This window comes from Haliotis cracherodii, unplaced genomic scaffold, assembly GCF_022045235.1.
Source record: "Haliotis cracherodii isolate W230 unplaced genomic scaffold, xgHalCrac1.p SCAF_11, whole genome shotgun sequence".
Classification (NCBI taxonomy): Eukaryota; Metazoa; Mollusca; class Gastropoda; order Lepetellida; family Haliotidae; genus Haliotis; species Haliotis cracherodii.
In genome coordinates, this window is record NW_027266266.1 from 4,757,447 (window position 1) to 4,779,493 (window position 22,047).

The window sequence follows — 22,047 nt, forward strand, 5'->3', positions numbered from 1 at the left end:
AAAATGTTGATACCGATGGTACAGTGGATTTCACCTCCAAGACTTTTGCAGAGTACTAGTAGATAGTATATGAATATTATGAAATCAAGAACAATTGGTGAAAAGAAACAAATCACAAAGATTTATAATTTCAATGAAATATGATTTCAGCTATCAACACTATAATTTGTTTGAGCACCGAAACACGCTTATAAGTGAAAATGATGTCATATCTCAAGGTTTTAAACCCTAAGTGTGTGACTTAGTATTGTTTTACGCCGCTTTTAGCAACATTCCAGCAATATCGTGGTGTAGGACACCAGAAATAGGTTTAACACATTTTACCCATGTCGGGAATCGAATTCGGGTCTTCGGCCTGACGAGCGAAAGCTTTAACCGCTAGACTACCCAACCGCCCCCTTGTAAACACCGTGTGTCATATAAAAAGAAAATAATGGAGACGACTAAAAATACGACAAACTAGACACAATAGTGGGTTGGTTGGTTGGTTGGTTGTTTAACGCCGCACTCAGCAATATTCCAGCAATAAGACGGCGGCTAGACACAATTACTTTCTCAGACTACACTTGTGATACATTTTGATTCACTGACAATGTAAGTACATTTACTTTGACGTCGTACTCAGATGCCGTATTGGCACGGCTCTTCCTATTTTATTATAAAATCTATACTAATCTACCCTTTGTTGCAAAACATATCCCACATCAAAATTTCACCCGACTGATTAAAACGCATTATTCTGTGACCTACATTATTGCTATACAAATCACATCACTGAAAACCCATAGGATTCTTGTAGATGCCCACAACATCAAATATTTAAGGGGGATTGTTTAGACATATCCCTGTGCCAGCTGTTATGTGAGACAGACATGTCAATGATTGATGGCAATAGACAATACCAGAGATGAAACAGACACCGGCAGAATGCTCTATTTCAGCACTTTACTGTAATTACGTAGGATATATATATATATATACACACGACCTGATGTTGACTGTCGTCGCTATGTGTATTTCAGTGATGTCATTATTTGCTCCATTTGAATAATAAAGGTTGGACATCCTGCTGGGATGTGTATCGTCATGTCAGAGGACGCTTGTATGTACATATGTCGAATTCCTGTGCGACGTGTCATAACATTGTGGTTATAGGACAGGGGTTAAAGTGAATTAGTTGGGTTCAACATCGCTTTGAACAGTTCGGTTATATCACAATATGTCACCTTCAAGTGGGAGGAAAGCCCGACGTGATAAAGGTCGTAGGCGTTTACCACTGGCTAAGTATAATATAACTCGGGTAGGGTGCTGGTAATTAGGATCTTAAGAACGGAACATCTGTAATTCGTACTCGTGTTAACTGGATCCTGACATGCTTAAGCGACGCAACTTCATCTGTTATTTCAACAGTCCTCATTTGATGCTTGGTATCAAAATTGCGTGGCTTTATTTTCTCATCTAAGTAAGGCCATCTTGATGAGAAAAAAACTAATAAGATGGATAAACAAAACATGATACCAGAATACGAGAACGTAGTAGCTAATCCATGCGATCCCTACACAAACGTCTATAATGGACTTTGTCCATTTGAAGTTTTAATCATGCATGCGATTACTGGATTCAAACCAACGACGATTGACTTCTGGAAAATCTAAAGGACGCAACTCGGACAGCACCGACAGTGGTTATAAGGGAATTGGCATCGAACCAAATGGCAGAACGAGCACGTTTGATTATAGTGACTCAAACCCAACGGAGCTGCTGACTCTATCAATTTCTATGATGTGTATAAGTCTAGCAATTATTGACTTCCCTAATCACGTTATTACATTGATAGTGATTACCTTAGTTTCTTTGGGGCATTGTCTCATTTGTTCGCACAGCATTCATTATACCACGTCTAGACCTGGACTGGAGATAGGCACCTGGCAAAGTTCCCCTTTAATCCACATGGGAATTACGTGGTATACTTCAGAAAAGAAATCTAAACGCACATTGATCAAATTTATATATCTACATGATAAGGTCACCACTATATATACGTGAACTCAAACGTTAGCTGGCTACCGGTGGACGACAAGGAGATATGATAGATATCTATAAGTTTGAGTTGTATTAGCGTGATGTGAGACGTAGTCGATAAGGATCTATCATACATATCTTTTCATTTATGTTATGTTGGCATGATGTGTTACGTGGCCGACAAGGAAATATGATAGATATCTATTCAGTTTGGGTTCACTTTTGTATTAGCGTGATGTGTGACGTAGTCGATAAGAATCTATCATAGTGTGTGTGTGTGTGTGTGTGTGTGTGTGTGTGTGTGTGTGTGTGTGTGTGTGTGTGTGTGTGTGTGTGTGTGTGTGTGTGTGTGCGTGATGACCAGCGCCGTGATAATACTGTGATACTGTTGAAAGTGGGAGTGAACCCTACCATTCCCCTCACTAGTCAGTGGGAGAACACAGTGGCATAGCGGACAACCGAATTATTCTATAATTTTGAGATAACATCATTAAAACACAAATATAAAACGTCAACCCCAGAGATTAACCTGTTCTGATTATCTTCCGAAACAGATTCCGTTCGGCGTTAAAGGCAAAAATGTGATGCAAATTATATGAACAGATCATTTAAACTCAGTGATGACACCGGGTGCCCGTGAAAAGGGTAGGTGTGTTCTGATCCTGTCACATCCCAGACGCTCTGTTGTATACGTACAACATACATGTTGTATACAGACACATCATGCATATTGCCAGGTAATAAACACCACAACATACATGTTGTATACAGACACATCATGCATATTGCCAGGTAATAAACACCACAACATACATGTTGTATACAGACACATCATGCATATTGCCAGGTAATAAACACCACAACATACATGTTGTATACAGACACATCATGCATATTGCCAGGTAATAAACACCACAACATACATGTTGTATACAGACACATCATGCATATTGCCAGGTAATAAACACCACAACATACATGTTGTATACAGACACATCATGCATATTGCCAGGTAATAAACACCACAACATACATATTGGCTACACTAGAACACATATACATTAGGACAGCCACACAATAAACACCACAACATACATATTGGCAGCACTAGAACACGTATACATTTGGACAGCCACATAACAAACACCACAACATACATAATGGCAGCACTAGAAAACATATTCATTAGGACAGCCACACAATAAACACCACAACATACATATTGGCTACACTAGAACACATATACATTTGGACAGATACGTAATAAACACCACAACATACATATTGGCAGCACTAGAACACATACACATTAGGACAGCCACATAATAAACACTACCACATGCATATTGGCTACACTAGAACACATATACATTTGGACAGATACGTAATAAACACCACAACATACATATTGGCAGCACTAGAACACATACACATTAGGACAGCCACATAATAAACACTACCACATGCATATTGGCTACACTAGAACACATATACATTAGGACAGCCACATAACAAACACCACAACATACATATCGGGGGGAAATGAAGCGCCCAAACCCTTTCCATATCCAACAGAAATCTCTGCATTATGCAAAGTCGACTGTACGATTCCGATTATTTCATGAGCATGTGTTAAGGAATCACTATCATATAGTAATGATACCAGGTGTTCGCGAAGTCACACACAAAAACCTAAGACAACAGAATGTGAAATAAATCCTCAGGGTTATTTTCGATTTCAACGTGAACTGTCGTTCTAGCTTTATCTTTTAATATATCAACACATGTATATGTAGGGTAAACATACAGACTCGCCATTGGAAGCAATAAAGCTAGCCTGGCTTAGGGACGTGTAGACATAGCACTTGATGAGGTTTATCTCGTGGTGTGGCCAGTCACTATGCTGATACTACAAGTCTTGCGAAGTTTACGACTCATAAAATACGTATAAACTTATGGAGATAAGTACCATCTTAAAGTACACATTGTTCGTTGCCCACGACCAAGTTATAATATAGGAGTTTTATGTGCTATGTTCTATGGTAACGTACATGCTACGGGTTTTTAGTTATCATTGTGCAAAGCTTTCAAAATGTTTTATGTTTTTATGGAAATAGTGACAGTGTGTGTGTGAAAACTGACTAACACTCACGCATGCATGACTGAACACCTTAAGTCCATTATAAACGTTTGTAAGAGGAGTATGAGCATTAGCTTCTACTTTCTCATATTCTGGTATTATATTTTGAAAAGAGTTGCGTCGCTTGATCATGTCAGGATCCGGTTAACATTGGAATTTGAATACATTGAACATTATATGTCGTAAATCTATATACTTTATTATGTTTATCCAGTACAGCTTGCATACAATGATCTGGAATTTTATGCCAGGCAGAAGAAAGTATACACCCATGTTTGATGGTGACTAAAGAAAGTATACACCCATGTTTGATGGCGACTAAAGAAAGTATACACCCATGTTTGATGGTGACTAAAGAAAGTATACACCCATGTTTGATGGCGACTAATAATGAAACAAACAAGAAATGGTTATTTGATGGTGATGTATTTGGTATGGTACACATTTGTGTTTTGGGCGTTTATGTTGCAGTGTTTCCGCGACTGTTATCATTCTGGATAGTGTTCTTACCGTTTGAAATGTTTCGGTCAAATCCAGTTTTCAAGTGTATACTTTCTTGTGACCGGCAGTTTAGTATGTATTTTTTTTACATATATTTGATCTGTTCACAAAATGAACAGAATAAACAACCAATCTAATCAAATCGAATATTATATTCCATCATATCCATAATATTATCCCGAAAGAGATTCATTTGCTCATTTTAGATTTTTTCAATATTTGTGCATCAATCATATAACGATTGGGTCTGTATTTTTCAGAATAATACGACAATCGCCAGCGAGTTATATAATCGTTTTGTAATAGCATATGACAGACGGATTACTAATTCGGCATAATTTGACAACCAGCTTGTTTCAGATTTGATCTGAATCATTAAATCACTCTACACGATGTCGATATGCTGATTAAGAAGGATTAGACCTTCAATTGCTTCTGCGCCCACACCAAACCTACACGGTTAAAGATAGGGGAGAGAATTTCGGGATGGAGGGGGGTAGGGGATATGGGTAGCGTCAATGGCATATTTACTTTTAGTCTTGACTTTTAAACAGCAGGTGGCTTAAGTAATTCAGGATTCTGTCAACAAGAGTTTAACAAACAAACGGATACAGTCGTAATTTGATAACATTCAGCTACGACCCTAGGGACTCGGAGGTGGTAAATATTTAATGCCATCGTTAATGGGGATGGTATTTTTTGCTTTGGATTATTTCACCCTTGTTACTCGTAAACTCTCATAACAGCAAGGACAAAAGCTGTCAAGCAGAAAAAAAAACATTCATGGAATAAAGTGGTGGAAGTGCACATGCGCCGATCCGCGACTCGGCTGACAGAGTCCAATCACCAACACAATGATGCCCATCTCATTACAAGGGGGCTCAGCCAAGCGAACAAGTAGGTCACTGAACATTTCCAAATGTTTAAAAATTAAAGTAATTTCATTTAGATGTTGTTGAGGTTGTTATGGCATACGTATGTTCAATATTTGATAAACATATCATTCATATACTTCATGTCATGTGTTCAGAGTTATATAGCTGAGAAACAAATAATAGTTATGTTTGTAAAACATATCATTCATATACTTCCTACATTGAAATGTACTGTCATGTGTTCAGAGTTATATAGCTGAGAAAAAATAATAGTTATGTTTGTAAAACAAACTGCAGGACATAGGCCAGAGTTCACCCATGTTTGATGGTGACTAAGAAGAAACAAACAAGAAATGGTTATTCGATGGTGATGTATTTGATGTGGGTATCCTAGCCCATATGACATGCATCATGCATGGCCAAAGCCCATATGACACGCATCATGTATGGCCAATGTACCTCACAACAGGTCAACCTAGTAACGTTTTGATAATGTTTGTAATATTTTGGTGAAGCCAATTTTCAAGTGGGTTTTTATTTTTGTCTTTCAGTTAATTATGTAAATTTGAAAGGATTCAGAATTCGTAATATAATTGAAATTTGGTATATACCTTACAAGGCTCAAACTGATCAAATCGTAATAGGTATTCCAAATCCTGTCTCCGATATTCAAAACTATACAAACGTCTCGCTGTGGGGGATGCAAGGCCAGCTGCTATGAGCAGAGACCTTCAAATAGATGACAGTTGCAAATACTTCCTCAATGTTGTAGACGGCAAAAAAGATATGCGGGTCAAGGAGTGCGTGCGTGCGTGTGTGTGCGTGTTCAGGGGTTTTAAGTAGATCGGTTTGAACAAGTGGCAGCTCTGAGACCAAATCTGTTGGTGATCTGTTTTCTACAAATCTACCACGACTACCAGGCGCAAATTGCTTCGCTCAGTATTTACAAGAACCTTGCACTTGTACATTGTTTATTTCACGTGACCGCTGCTGTCATCCACAGGTATATTCATGTTGATCTGTAAGTCTTACATAGCGACGGAAGGATATGACCGAACGAAATAAGGCGACCAATCCCTTTCCATATCCAACAGAAATCACTGCATAAAGAAGAGTAGACTGCACAATTCCGACTATATCACGAGCAAGTGTTTATGAGTCACTATCAAATAGTCATGATACCAGGTGTCCGAGAAAAGGTGAGCGTATTCTGACACACCAGTGGCACCCGCCACAAATACACGCAAAGGCAAGTCAATTGTTTGCCTGAAAAAAAACATGGGAATATATGGTACAAGTTGACATTTGGAATTGCATCGAACATCATTTTTGTCACTGATGCGTCACATTTGGAAATGTCCTCCACATGTCTACCATACAACCTTTTGAAAGCTTTACTAGTCCTTGAATGTTGTAACCTTGATCAAACAACTTCTGAGCAAGAGTCGTATGACGCTCTTTGAAATTGTGGTAGACAGAGCATGCTCGATTGTATAGCAGAAGTTGTGAAATTTAAACACCAAAGGCTGGAGCTGATGGAATATTGCTCGACGAGAAGGGAAAGTTGACTATTGTAAAGTTGAAGTCATCCCACTTGTCATACAGTCTCTGAATCTTTATGCATAGATCTTAATATGCGCGTAAAATAACACCATAGACTAGCTTGTCCGTTCCAACTGAAGGCGTAACATTTGTCCAAATAAATAAGAATTGATTTCAACGTAATCATTATTAAGAAAAAAAATTGAAATAAATGTTTACGGGGCAATGCGCCCTTTTGATATGCACTTTATCTTCTAGCATTAGTGTATTTAACGTCAACGAACACTTACTGTTGCCATTTAAACGTTCAACGCTGACCTTTCAATCAAAACAGACTAGCGTCATAATGTATGCTGCATAAAAAGTGGTCACTCTGGGCATAAATACTGCATGTGAACCATTATCTTGTTCTCCCGACGTGATGTATGTGGCCATGGCGTGTCTGTGTGCCCTCGGTGGCAGGGCAGACAAGGGAATTAAACCACATAATCGTGTTTGTGTGACAAGCTTAACTCACAGCGATGGATTAATTGGATTTGTCGCAATTGTCTTGACATAAATCTACCCATCAACCCCGACCGTGTTTCACGAGAGGCTTTGGCTTATTATTTCTTTTTTAAATCAGAATTTACAGTCGTAGTGTTTGCTTTACAAAAGGTGAAGTTATGTATTCCTACATATGATAATGTTTGAATAACATTGAACCTCTTAACCAGAACGTCAACATTTTCTGTTATCAGTGACAAAATTGTGTCCGATTCAATTCCCTATTTAACTTGTGTCATATATTCGCATGTTTGTTCGCAACATTCGCAATAATTGACTCGCCTTTGCATGTGTTTGTGTCTGGTGCCACAGGTTTGGCAGGATACGTTCATCTTAAACGCGGACATCATTACATTTTTATAGTGATTCATGAACATATGCTTATGATATAGTTACAATAGTACAAAAGACTCTTCTTCTATGAAATATTTCTTTTGATTATGGAATTGTTTTTGTCGCTTTGAATTATGTAGAAGCTCTTGAAATCGCGCTCTACATACAGATATCTTGGTTTGGAAATATATTTCAAAGAGTCCGTGTCAAGCAGATTCTGTAGCTTTCTAACTACAGGTTTGGTCGCGTTGTCTTTGCATAGCTTTTGTCATGTAATCGTTCTATAAGTAATGCCGGATTGAAACATATCGCTGAAAATACTTTTGCGTGAAGTCATTGTTGCAACATAAACAAACTGAACCTGACAACGTACATTGTCAGTAGTTTGCGTTTGATATATCAAGGGAAATGGCTCTGTCCTACCTGTATAATAGAGGACGTGAATACATGCACACACGCGTTTATTGTTTTCCTCTGAATGCAACCTGTAGCCTGCACCACTATTAATGATTAGTTATTTTTACTGAATAATACCTGTTTCGTTTTTGCAAAAGATATACTAACCTTTTGGTGTGTTAATAAGGCACAAATGTACTTATAGAAGGAAATAGAATTAATATGCCTCCTCACATTTTTTATTTCTTGATGATCTATAAAAATAACTGCGTCATGAAAATATATTTTGAGTGGGTGTCACTCGCAGTTCTCGCCGTAGATTCCTCCTCGCACGAATCTCCAAATTTACAGCATATATTTGGCCCCAACTTTAATTAAATCGATCGCGATCGATCGCATCTTCGCTTCAAAGGTTGAAAGGAGAAACGTTGTGAACCCTTAAAATAGGATATGGCATTATTAAGTACAGATTAACGGTCATATGTTGATGTACTTTTCCCATGAGAGCACACAAGATATCAAGCGGTTCTGTGACAAACCGGTTTCACGAGCACCTGGTGTTATTAATGTATTTCAGTGATCCAATCATACAATCTTTACCGCTATTTGCCTTTTACGCCCAATGGAATCTGAAAATCGAGGCATGTTATTATCGAGCATTGATGTTTTACATTCTTACTCTAGTTATTACTCTATCAAGGTAATGAGTGGTCAGAAGACGTGGAGTTAAAACAATTACGTGCATTTGTACCAGATCTCATACGAAGGCAGTTCTCAAATGGCCCCTTTTGGCACAAATGTTATGTGTTTTAATTGAGAAACATTCAAGTGTCTAACTAATGTGAAATAATAATTCACGTAAACTCATATAATACAGTTCATATAAAAGGTGACTATGTTTGTCGAAAGAGGCGACTAACGGATCAGGTGGTCAGGCTCTCTGACTTGGTTGATACATGTCATCGTATCCCAATTGCGTGGATCGATGTTCATGATGTCAATCACTGGATTGTCTGACCAAGACTCGATTGTTTACAGACAACCGTTATATAGCTGGAATATTGCTGAGTGAGGCGTTAAACAACAAACAAACAAACATAATCAGAAGTTGTTTTATATAAATTGGGCAGGTTCGTGGCCAAGAAGATATTCTCATTCTGCTCTGTCCTTTGTGAATTGTAACACTAATTTTTTAAAATTCGCCCCAACTTTTGAAAGCAATAGAAAAATCAGCAACCGGGATTTGGCTGAGACTGTTATAAATATTCATAGTGTTTTATCTGTCTGGATTTCAAACTAAGGATTCGAGCCATTAACGCTGAACCAACCAGAGCTCGTACTTTATTCACTTGTGCCCAAATCTAATCCAATATAAGAATCAAGTAAATATTAACCCTGCAATATTACAGCTCCTCCCGTGACACCTTCAGCTCTAGTCCTCATCTCTGTTGTGTGCCCATCTCATTCCTGCCGGAGTGTTACACACGTTGTTCAAGTATCTGTGTAAAGTCTGCAGTCTCCGACGTCATAGTATTTCCTGCAAACTTATCCCAAATCTTGGTCACTCATTTCGCGGACACCTGCTTGTATCATTGCAACATTCGCAGTTGAATGCTGTTGAGTTTGTCAGCCCCATGATGTGGACGTGTCTTGCTTTCCATGTTTCGATTTCTTTTTACTGTACCCGGCTGTCTTATTGCTAACATTTCCTCTACTTGTTTTCGACCGCCACCGTGGTCTAGTGGTAGAGCGTCCGCCCAGATAGCCAAAGGTTCGGGGTACGATCCCCGCGTCATACCAAAACACGTCAAAAGATGGTACGTGTTGTTACCCTGTCTGGCGCTCGGTATTAAGGGGTTAAAACAAGGACTGGTCGGCTCGGAGTCAGTATACTGTGTCTGAAATCGGCATTAGTAACCACACACACACACACACACACACACACACACACACACACTTGCATGCACGCCCCTATATAAGGGCATTAATTTAGACGTGACGTTAAACCCTATTTCACATCACCCTACCTTTTCACTATAACAGAGATGCCAATGGGGACACCTCAAAGTCCTCGACGAAACATATGCAGTCTCCCTGTCGATGGGACATAATCCGTTATGCTGTCTACATATTTCCAGTTGACATATTTCTACTACTGTTTGTGGACAACGCCATTAAAGTCTACATCTATGGTATCAGAACTTTTGGAAGCTACAAGTGACTGCTCTTCAGGAATGTTAGCAAGGCAGCAAAGCAACTGACGTTCATTTCAGAATGAGGACATGAAACCATATCGCGAGATACTTTGGAAACTTCAAATTGAAACGTTGTAACAAACCGCTGTCAGTAGATCTCATTAAATCGGATAAATATGTTCTTTTTTTCTTGTTTGACTACAATTTACGCAACAGTATATGACGTAGTAAGAAGAGAGCAATAGCAGTCCTGGACTGAACAGGGGTACATGGCTTGAATTTATGCTTTCCTGCTTTGATGGTCGGGTGAAGAATATTGGCGTGACGTGTAATGAATGTTGCAGAATTTAAGGAAAGAGATTGATTGAATATTTGTTTGTTGTTTAACGCCGCACTCAACAATTATTCAGCTATATTGACGGCGGTCTGTAAATAATCAAGATTGGACCAGAGAATACAGTGATTGACATCATAAGCATCGATCCACGCAATTGGGATACGATGACGTGCATCAACCATGTCAGCGAGCCTGACCACCCGATCCCGTTAGTCGCCTGTTACGACAAACGTGGGTTGCTGGAGACATATATCAGTGGTCATAACAAAGGAGCATTATGGTCACAACAGTTTTTCACAATCAGAGGATGACTCTTCAGTGAAATCCCAGGACATTCGGCCCCCTCTTTCAATTTAATCCATTTTAATTGAGTCCAAATTTAACCTCTTTCCTCCATCTACGTTGTCTTGGTTGGTTCATCAATATAGAATCTCTTCAAACGCTGACCATAACTCAAAATTACGTGTTTTCTTGTCGGCAAGCGATAATCCAAGGGACGTTACTCTAAGGGTAACATCAAGGGCAGATAACTGCAAGTGATATCCAACCATCCCCTGTTTCGTTCCATGTCCTCGCTAAGCACCATGAAATGCTGTCTCTTTGCGTTTTTCAGTTTTGGTGCTGTCTCTGTACTGTCCATATAAGGATTGAGAACGTACTCGGTGGCGGCCGTCGACTGATGAAGACGCTGGCTCACGCGATCAAACTCCGCGATGCGCGAAACACTTAATGGTGCATTTGCGCATAAACCAATGTCTTCATAACTGATGAATGTCAAAACGTACACATTCGATCGTCAACTGAGTATCAAATCGATCGTTTAAGAAAGATGCTTAATTTAACAGAGGACGTTGTGGGTCGGGCCAGTGGGTCAGTATGAAGTGCAGTAAATAGATATGGAGCGTAGAATGTCTGTATATGGCATGGTGAGTCAGGGCAGGGCATTTTTTATGCCACAGGGGGGGGGGGGGGGGGCAATATAAAAAGGGATGAGTCCGTATTTGGCGTCGGGGATCAGTGTAGGGTATTGCGGGTCAGAGGTCAAAAGAGAACGTAGTGAGTTCATATAAGGTGACGTTGGTCAGCACAGCGTGTCATGGGTCCGTAAGGTGTACTTTCTGGCTGGCTGAGACAGTGTGTCCGTACAAAGAGTATGTCGCGTAGCAGTATTTGATTCGTATGAGGTTTAGTGGCTCTATTTCAAGATAAGTGAGTCGGTTTGGAGTGTATTAGGCCTGTATGGGAGTCACTAATGTGTGTAGCGGGATGGTCGGTACAGAGCGTCGAGGTTCAGTAAAGGGTGTTGTGACTCGGTATAGTGCGTAGAGGATTAGTAAAGGCTGTAGTGACTCGGTATAGTGCGTAGAGGATTAGTAAAGGGTGTAGAGACTCGGTATAGTGCGTAGAGGATTAGTAAAGGGTGTAGTGACTCGGTATAGTGCGTAGAGGATTAGTAAAGGGTGTAGTGACTCGGTATAGTGCGTAGGGGATTAGTAAAGGGCGTGGTGATTCGTTATAATGCGTGGTGGCACAGCAAAGGGTATGGTGACTCGGTATAGTGCGTAGAGGATTAGTACAGGGCGTGGTGATTCGTTATAATGCGTGATGGCCTAGTAAAGGCTGTAGTGACTCGGTATAGTGCGTAGAGGATTAGTAAAGGGCGTGGTGATTCGTTATAATGCGTGATGGCCTAGTAAAGGCTGTAGTGACTCGGTATAGTGCGTAGAGGATTAGTATAGGGCGCGGTGACTCGGTATAGTGCGTAGAGGATTAGTAAAGGGAGTGGTGATTCGTTATAATGCATGGTGGCATAGTAAACGGCATAGTGCGTAGTGGATTAGTAAAGGGCCTGGTGATTCGTTATTATGCGTGGTGGCACAGTAAAGGGCATAGTGCGTAGAGGATTAGTAAAGGGCGTGGTAATTCGTTATAATGCACGGTGGCACAGTAAAGGGCGTGGTGACTCGGTATAGTGCGTAGAGGATTAGTATAGGGCGCGGTGACTCGGTATAGTGCGTAGAGGATTAGTAAAGGGAGTGGTGATTCGTTATAATGCATGGTGGCATAGTAAACGGCATAGTGCGTAGTGGATTAGTAAAGGGCCTGGTGATTCGTTATTATGCGTGGTGGCACAGTAAAGGGCATAGTGCGTAGAGGATTAGTAAAGGGCGTGGTAATTCGTTATAATGCACGGTGGCACAGTAAAGGGCGTGGTGACTCGGTATAGTGTGTAGTGGATAAGTAAAGAGAGTGGTGATTCGTTATAATGCGTGATGGCCCAGTAAAGGCTGTAGTGACTCGGTATAGTGCGTAGAGGATAAGTATAGGGCGCGGTGACTCGGTATAGTCTGTATTGGCCCAGTAAAGTGTGTAGTGACTCGTAATAGTGCGTAGAGGATTAGTAAAGGGGCGTGGTGAATCGTTTTAATGCGTGGTGGCCCAGTAAAGGTAGTAGTGGGTCAGTATAGGGAGAAAGGGTAGTTTGGAGTCGAACTGCAGTGTCTAAGGCCAACTATTGGTAGTTGTGAGAGTGGACACATTTACACGTTGTCATCTTGAAGTGAATAGCTCATTGGAGAAAAAAACGCCGAGTGCCCAAGTTACCCACACGCTAGAACACGCCCAAGAAAACCACACGCCCAAACACGCCGGATTAGCTAACTTTTGGAAATAGTGAGTAGTTTACGCCGCTTTTAGCAATATTCCAGCAATATCAAGTCAGGGACACCAGAAATGGGCTTCACACATTGTACCCTCTGAGAAATAACAGAGTCAAATTAGTCATGCTTTCAAAACAAAAGGTATAATTCTACAGTTAACTTAAATGAAACTTGTAACAAAGATGCCATGTTACCGTTTGTGTTAATCAACACAATCTGAAACTCAAGCAAAAACAAACATGTTGATTTAAAAGCAGCATCCGTATGATCAACTCAAAACAATCCCCAAGGGAGCTGTTGAGATCTAATGACATACAGACAAAATTGATCAAGTCAATTTAATGCCCTCACAAATATGATATCTCATAATTGTGGTGGATGAACTGTGATGAATGGGCATTAAGAATTTCAGTAAGATAGCTGTTCAAGATACATCTGAAATATCTAGTTTTTCTTCATTCTCTTTATTGCACTGGGACTTAGTGCAGCAATTATGCATATTAATCGCCTCGCAACGAAAACAAAATGAATTCTACAATCTTCAGGGACGAATGGAAACATGAAGAGAAAATTGGCTCAGGCAAATCTGAAATGTCGTACGAGACAGCTCCGTTATTGCAATACATTGGCTCCCACTGTAAGCTTAGAAATAAATATCACTGAGGTTCCAAGAGACAAAGGGAGAGATATTGAATGCATTTGAGCCACGTGACTTAAGATGAAACGACATGACTTCACAATCATGTGATGAAAGCCATAATATTTATATGGAACCCTTAGAGTTGAGTGTGGCATGATAATAATCATCAGACCATAATTGCCTGGGCGATGTCGACACGAATGACACTCGTGCTTGAAATGTCACTGCAGATGACGTCATGGTTAAATGCCACCAAATTAAAGATGAGGAAATATCAGATTGAATTTGAATTAAATTTATTTGTAAAGTAACGTCATTTGTATGATCGATCAGGATGGAAGATTCTACATCAAAGGATGTTTACCAAGGATGGAAATAATGCGTCTAAGAAGCGATGTAATCCTTCATTGCAACTGCCTATTCCCTATGCATTCAGCCAGCAGAGCAGGCAATATCTGTCGCCTGCAGTCGTCTGTGTGCGACCGACCCTCATGTGTATCACTGACCCTCTTCAACGGTAAATACTACCAGCGTTGAATAAAACTGACATGAATTGTGAAGCTTATGTAACCCTTGGCAATGTGTATTTAGATATTGATCACATGCTCTCATGATGGATTGCTTGTCTCCAAGATAGATACACGCAGTCTCGACGTAATATGGTTTGTTTAACTTAAGACAATAAAATTTCAAGCTTCGGTGATTTATTTCACTGATGACTGGTTCGGGCAACGAGGTGTATTATTATGATATATCTTTTTCTGTCTCTCTTCTCACTCCCCTCTCTCTGTTTCTCTCTCTTTCCCTCTATCTGTCTATCTATCCTCACTTTCTGTGTACCCCCTTCTTCCCTCTCCTCTCCCCCTCTCTCGTCTCTCTCCCCACTCCTCTCTCTCTCTCTTTCTCTCTCCACACACCCTCTCCCTTTCTCTCTATCTATCTATCTTCACTCTGTTTCTCCCCTCCTTCCCTCTCCCCTCTCTCCGTCTCTCTCCCCACTCTCCATCTCTCTCGCTTTCTTTCTTTCTCTCTATCTATATATCTATCTATCTTCACCTCTGTCGATCTCTCTTTCTATCTCTCTACCTATATATCTTCCCCCTGTCTCTCCCCTCCTTCCCTCTCCTCTCTCTCTCTCTAACACACACAACCCCTATTCCTCTCTCTTCCTCTTAGTCACTCTCTCGTTCTCCCTCTCCAACTCTTGCCAAGAGTTTTCCCTTTTTCTCTCCATCGCAACCTCTTTGAATCAATACCTCTGCCACCTTCAACAAATCTCTTCCATTTCTCACGCAATCTGGCGCATTCTCTCTGTACATATACTAAACATATATACCTATATTCTCAAGGATCCAAATGCAAATCAGTAACTACATAGAAGTGTATATATAGCTGTATGTCGCTCTAAATGTAAGTGTAAATAAATACCTCAGGTGTATATTTGCAGGTTCATTGTTCATACATTAACGTTCGCACCTTCCATGCATGATTTCAAACATATCTTTGGGCATCTTTGTTGTTATAGCAACATGATATTAAGGACATTTATGAACATTTACATTTGACGTAAATAAGCCCTTTTACTGGTCACGGAATAACGAGATTTCGTGAGAGTATGTTGTGTGTGGTGGTATAATGACAGATTGGTAGAAATGTCCTCAACCGCACATGCTCCCCTAAACACCACATCATTCGAGGTATGTACTGCACACATATCAGCTGCACACTGACCGTCGTATCATGTACAGACACTGTCAACATAGCTTTTGAAAAAGCCCCTAGACAATGCTGCATCCAAGCACTGGAGGTGAACATGTGATCGATCATGGATGGTGTTTTATACATCATAATCAACCTCAGAAACATGGTGTCGTTACATACACAGTGCCACCTCAATCTTCAAAACCATTATTCAAATTATTTTTGATGCCTGGCATTTCTATTGCAGATGTATATTTGTTTCCCATATATGGATATCAGTCTGATATTAAGTTCCGTCTATCATCTTCAGGTGATGAGAAATACCAACGCGCTCAGTTTATTTCCTTCAAATCATCATTTGATGCATGAGAAATATCTTAACGTGAGTGAGTGAGTGAGTGAGTGATATTCTAGCTATATCACGGCGGTCTGAATAATAATCATAACCGGGCCTGGCAGACCAGTGGCCTATAGAATGTGCAGTTATCAACGTTGTTTTCACACACTCCACGATTCCCACGAAAAGTACAGGTAGGTCAACCTCTGCGCCATGAGCTCTAAACATCTGACAGGTAGGCCGGTATGTACCAGTATCTATCAGAAATCAGATGACATAACCAATGTTCGATCAAATTCGAATTTATTGTACCATGAAACTTAAGTCACCCCAGATCACGTGTAGTTAAATTGCGTGGAATCTGGACAGTTTATCTGAAGACTCAGTCTGCTGACCCGAGGTATAATGAAACTACTTCATACAGGATATACCTTAATCCAAATAATTAATGCCACAAAACCTTTTGCATATCCAATAGAAATCTCTGCAAAAAACAGAGTCGATTGTTCGAGTCCGACGATATCATGAGCATGTGTTTATGATCACTATCAAATAGTGATAATACCAGGTGTTCGCGAAATGGTGAGCGTACCACCTCTATAGGTGGCACCCGTCACAAACTCACGCCAATCCTGCCGCCCCGAGGTTTGGTATTAGTCCGGGTTAGTATAGGTTTTCAGCAACCTATTCTTTTCGTACGAGGCGGCTAACGGAATCGTGTGGTCAGACTCGCTGACTTCTTGCATGTAATCGTATCCCAGCTGTGTCCACCGATGTTCATGGTGCCAATCACTGGATTGTCTAGTTCAGACTCGATCACTTACAGACCGATATCATATAGCTTGAATATTGCTGAGTGCGGCGTTACACAACGAACAAACACTAATACTGTTGATTTCACATAATACATAACGGTCGGGAATAACGGCATCTCACCTTTTGCATACGAAATTAAAACGACATTTCGATATGCCCCACCAAAACCGTTCATTTACAGGGCGCAGTGTTTGTTTCTTTATGAAGCTTCCATATTTACAACCCTCTCGACTGAGATGTTGCCCTGGGTCAAGTACTTCCACATTGTACACACGATATGGCTGCAATATTGCAGACGCGATGTAATTTTAACTCACTCATTTCATATTCTACCGAATAACCTTCAAGTGCTGTCGCAGCAATGACTTGTTGCATCTCGAATTAACAACACTCTTCTGACATTATGTTATCATAACACATCGTTTCCAGCTCAGTTTAAACATATTTACTGTCAGCGTAATACCAGGCGTCAGCGATCACCAGCTGTACATCACAGCGAACTGTAAAACTGTACAATTTCAATCCGTTGAAATTTAAACACTGTTCAATATTTCATTAAGTGCTTATCAGAACCACCATTTGAAAATGTGGAATTTTTACGTATGCACCTTTTAAGGCGCATAAAAAAAAATACGGTAATAACGAAAGAAAAAAATAATTTAGTTGAGAATAATTCATAACATATGGTTTTCATCGTAGCGATTTACGTGTATATCTGCTGTACGTGCCTAAAATTCAACACACAGGAATAATTACGATATACCTTAGGAATGCAATACACAACCATATTATATCTATCTGGGATTGGCTGACATACTGATTTAACCTTTGCTTGAAGTATATGGCCTTATATCGTTGCCATAACCTATTTAATGCCAGGTAGAAACCAAACGTTAAGACCTACAACAGTGCATATGAAAAATGCATATGCATATGAGAAATTATATTTGAATATTAATATTAATAATTTAAATTATTTTAATCCGTGTTATTGGTAATATTAAATACGAGCGCGATCCTACATATATGAAAGGTCACCTTCGTGTGTGTGTGTGTGTGTGTGTGTGTGTGTGTGTGTGTGTGCGTGCGTGCGTGTGCGTGTGCGTGCGTGTGTGTGTAGGTGTGTGCATTCTCTACACATTGTGCAGCAATGTTCACACCGAGCTTAATTTGATAAAATAGTCATTGCTTACTGCTGCCTACGACACGTTATATAAGGGGCAGTTCGTGTTGTATTTCTCACAGAAATAACTTCACAAAGCACATGGACGAAACAGTTTATAGCATATTTACAGTACATGAAAAACTCTCTTCGTTACCTCAGATCGATAAGGAGCCACGTGTTGTCGGTGTAAATGTGCTGCTGTGTAAATATATATATATACACCTACCTTGTGACCGAATCAGTACCACCAGGCATACCAAGATCACAAAAGCTCGCCTCCCCATACCGAAGGCATAACCCGTCTCTCTGCGATGTTTGTGGAGGCAATCCGCCTCCCTTGGACGAGTCCAGTTTCACTTAGAGGGTAACTCGGTTAGCGACAATCGGAAGCACACTGTTTCTTATTCCGCTGACAACTATCTCTTGGAAATCGAATTAAAATGGGCGGCACAATGGAATTGGCGAAATATAAAAGCAATCGATTTCGCTATCACCAGTAGACAAGAATAATTCCTGTTTTGTATTGATTTGTTATTGTTTTTATCCAGCCTCCTCGACCTGTTTAGTTGACGCAGATTTCACAGTCCAGTCGTGTAGGTTTAGTTGCGTTTCAGCAAATTGTGTTTTCATGGGACATTTTATGTAGAGCTTCGCGTCCTCACTCCAGTTACATGCCGGCGGTACATGCTATAGATCATTGTTATCGCGCGCAGGTGATATATTAGCTCATAACAACCATGGAGATACTACAGAATGGACGTTTACACCCCCTAACGCTGTAAGGAGCGGCTTCCCCCGGCCATAGTGGTGTCTGGCTTGCTTGGCTTTGATAAGCCAGACTATGACAGTGATCACAAGGAGCGTCGGAAGGTCATGACAATGTCCAGTGGCTATCAGTGTCAAGACGACTTTACATATATATATATATTTGGTGTTTGTACTGGTTACGTTGAAAACCGTTGTGACAAGCTAGTGCTTTTACCGCCAGGATCCGCTTTCGGGACAAAGACTTTTTTATACCAACATTTTGGTGATATTTTGAATGTCAACAGCCAACATATTTTAAATCAGACAAAAAAACATACAATCCAATGCGATGAAATGTAATAAATCTCAATTTAATATATTGAAACGCAATCCAAAACAAACAAATGCAATCAAACGCAACTCTTATGTAATCAAACCCAATTACACGCATTCTAACGCAATCAAACTCAATACAGTTCAATCAAACGTCATACATAATAATCAACACAACCCGGTGAAGGCAAATGCAACAATACTCGATAAATCCAACTCAAACAAACGCAATCCAGTGCATTCTAACGCAATATATTTCAATGCAATCTAACACAATGTAATCCTATGCATTCTAACTTAACGCAATATAATGCAATGCATTCTAAAGCAATATAATGCAATGCATTCTAACGCAATACAACCCAATGCATTCTAACGAAATACGACACAATACAAAGCAATCGAACGCAAATTAAAATCATACAAACGCATTCCAAATCAACCCAGTACGGTCTAATACAAGGCAACGAATCCGAAAACAAACGCCATTAAATGCATCAGATAGATAAATGTGACAAACCCCTTCCCATCGTCACAAGAAAGTCAACGCCAGTATTCATGGACGTCATTTGACTGCTTTAGAACACATTGGTATTATGGGTCGCGTCGAATGAAACGTTCATTCCAAGTACTATAATACGTATAGATCTAGTAGATCTAGTACAGTATCAAGGTATTCATAGCAACTCTTCAGCCATAACATAGCAAAGGACATCGAGAATGTCAAGGTTCCAAAGAGCCTCTTCTTCCAATCGTCTTTGAAGGTTCCAATGCAAGATGCGTATTGCATCCTTCTTTTGGCAGCAATTAACCGTTATCGTTGTTTCTTAACTCTGGAATACGGATTACTTGACGATGAATTATCTGTATTCTGCCACCAGCGAATTGTACAGTTTATTTCCTATGTTTATTGAGACAAGGAGCGAATTTCACATAATATGCAGACATTTCCAGGAGGGCTGTCACGAATATATGTTTGGTGAAGGTCGAAACTAAATCAGAGCTCTTTCTCTTAAACAATGCACATGCATTAAGGAACATAGATGACACGTGTATGATGTGCAGTCAAGTGCTGTTCCATACTTATAAATATCAGTATACCAGAGACAAATAGACAAGTATATTCAATATTCGGTCAGGTAAGGTGAACTGGGGTTGAACGTTGCGTCAAAGATTTTTGCACTAATATAGCAACGTGCATGCACGTGTGTGTGTGTGTGTGTGTGTGTGTGTGTGTGTGTGTGTGTGTGTGTGTGTGTGTGTGTGTGTGTGTGTGTGTGTGTGCGCGCGCGTGTGTGTGTGGTGCTGCTTGTACTAGTCCGGAATGGTGCCGATTTATAGGGCCAACCCACTGAGATACAATGCCGCAGTTTAACATGTATAACCCACTCAGACACGGTATACTGACCAGCCGACTAGTCCTTCTTTTATCCCCCTAATCCCGAGGGAAACAACAAGTACCATCTTTTCACTTCGTTTGGTATGACGCGGCCGTTGATCGAACCCCAGACCTTCCGCTCTCCGGGCGGACACTCTGCCACAAGACCACGGCATCGGTCATACTAAACTATTCGCATACCCAAATCAATAAACGTGTCCCTCCAGCCACATTAATATATGTTAGAATAGGTATTCAGCAACCCATTAACAGGACACTGGGCTTGCCGTAAGAGGCGACTAACGGGGTCGGATGGTCAGGCTCGCTGACTTGGTTGGTACATGTCATCATATCCCAATTAAGTAGATCGATGCTCATGATATCAATCACTGGATTGTCTGGTCCAGACAATGCTTGTCGTAAGAGGCGACTTACGGGATCGGGTGGTCAGGCTCGCTGATTAGGGTGGTGCATGTCATCATATCCCAATTACTTAGATCGATGCTCATGATATCAAGCACTGGAGTGTGTGGTCCAGACAATTCTTGTCGTAAGTGGCGACTGACGGGATCAGGTGGTCTTGGCTGATGTATGTCATCGTATCCCAATTGTGTAGATCGAGACTTATGATGTCAATCAAAGGATCGTCTGGTCCTGGCTCGGGGCGGTCGGGTAGCCTAGTTGTTGAAGCGTTCGCTCGTCACACCGAAGACCCGGGTTCGATTCCCGACATGTGTACAATGTGTGAAGCCCATTTCTGGTGTCCCCCGCCATGATATTGCTGGAATAATTGCTAAAAGCGGCGTAAAACCATAATCACTCACTCACTCACTCACTCACTCACTCACTCACTCTGGTCCTGGCTCGATTATTTACAGACCGCAATCATGTAGCTGGAAGTTAGCTGAATGCGGCGTTAAACAACAAACAAACAAACAAACAACACATTATGGTATCCGTAATAAAAAAACCAAGGATCCTCACCGGGGTAAATCTGGGATTCGAACCACTCATTAGCGGATCCAGGTACAAGGCGATAAGTCTCTACACGGTGACTATCGACGTTTTAGTCCAGTGACCTTCACGCTCCCGGCGATCTCATGATGGAGTCAAGAATGATCTAATCTACTTCAGAGGGTTGTGTTGAGCTCTGGGACAAAGTAGAGATGTAAGCGGCCCAGCAATAAAAGAACCGGTACCGTACAATTCATATAATTAATGATGTTATATGTATTCGACGTAAACTTGACGCGTCTCATGATACAATTAACTACGTTTGAACGCATGAGTGTTTGCAGCTGCACGACGATTATATTGTTGAGGTGTAGACTACGTGGGCTAGACGAGTCTTGTGGTTAGAATGATGGCGAATGCCTCTCTTAT

The 22,047-nt window shown here is 40.6% G+C and overlaps 1 protein-coding gene across 1 annotated transcript in view; it reads right to left on the reverse strand.

The window, feature by feature from the left end:
* The window catches only part of LOC139456132 (uncharacterized), a 73,785-nt gene extending 54,860 nt beyond the window's left edge, over nucleotides 1–18,925 (reverse strand). The window contains exon 1 of the mRNA XM_071237669.1: nucleotides 18,433–18,925. Coding sequence (XP_071093770.1) covers nucleotides 18,433–18,490 — 58 coding nt within the window. The 5' untranslated portion in view covers nucleotides 18,491–18,925. The remainder of the gene's footprint in view (nucleotides 1–18,432) is intronic.
* Nucleotides 18,926–22,047: the final 3,122 nt, after the last annotated feature.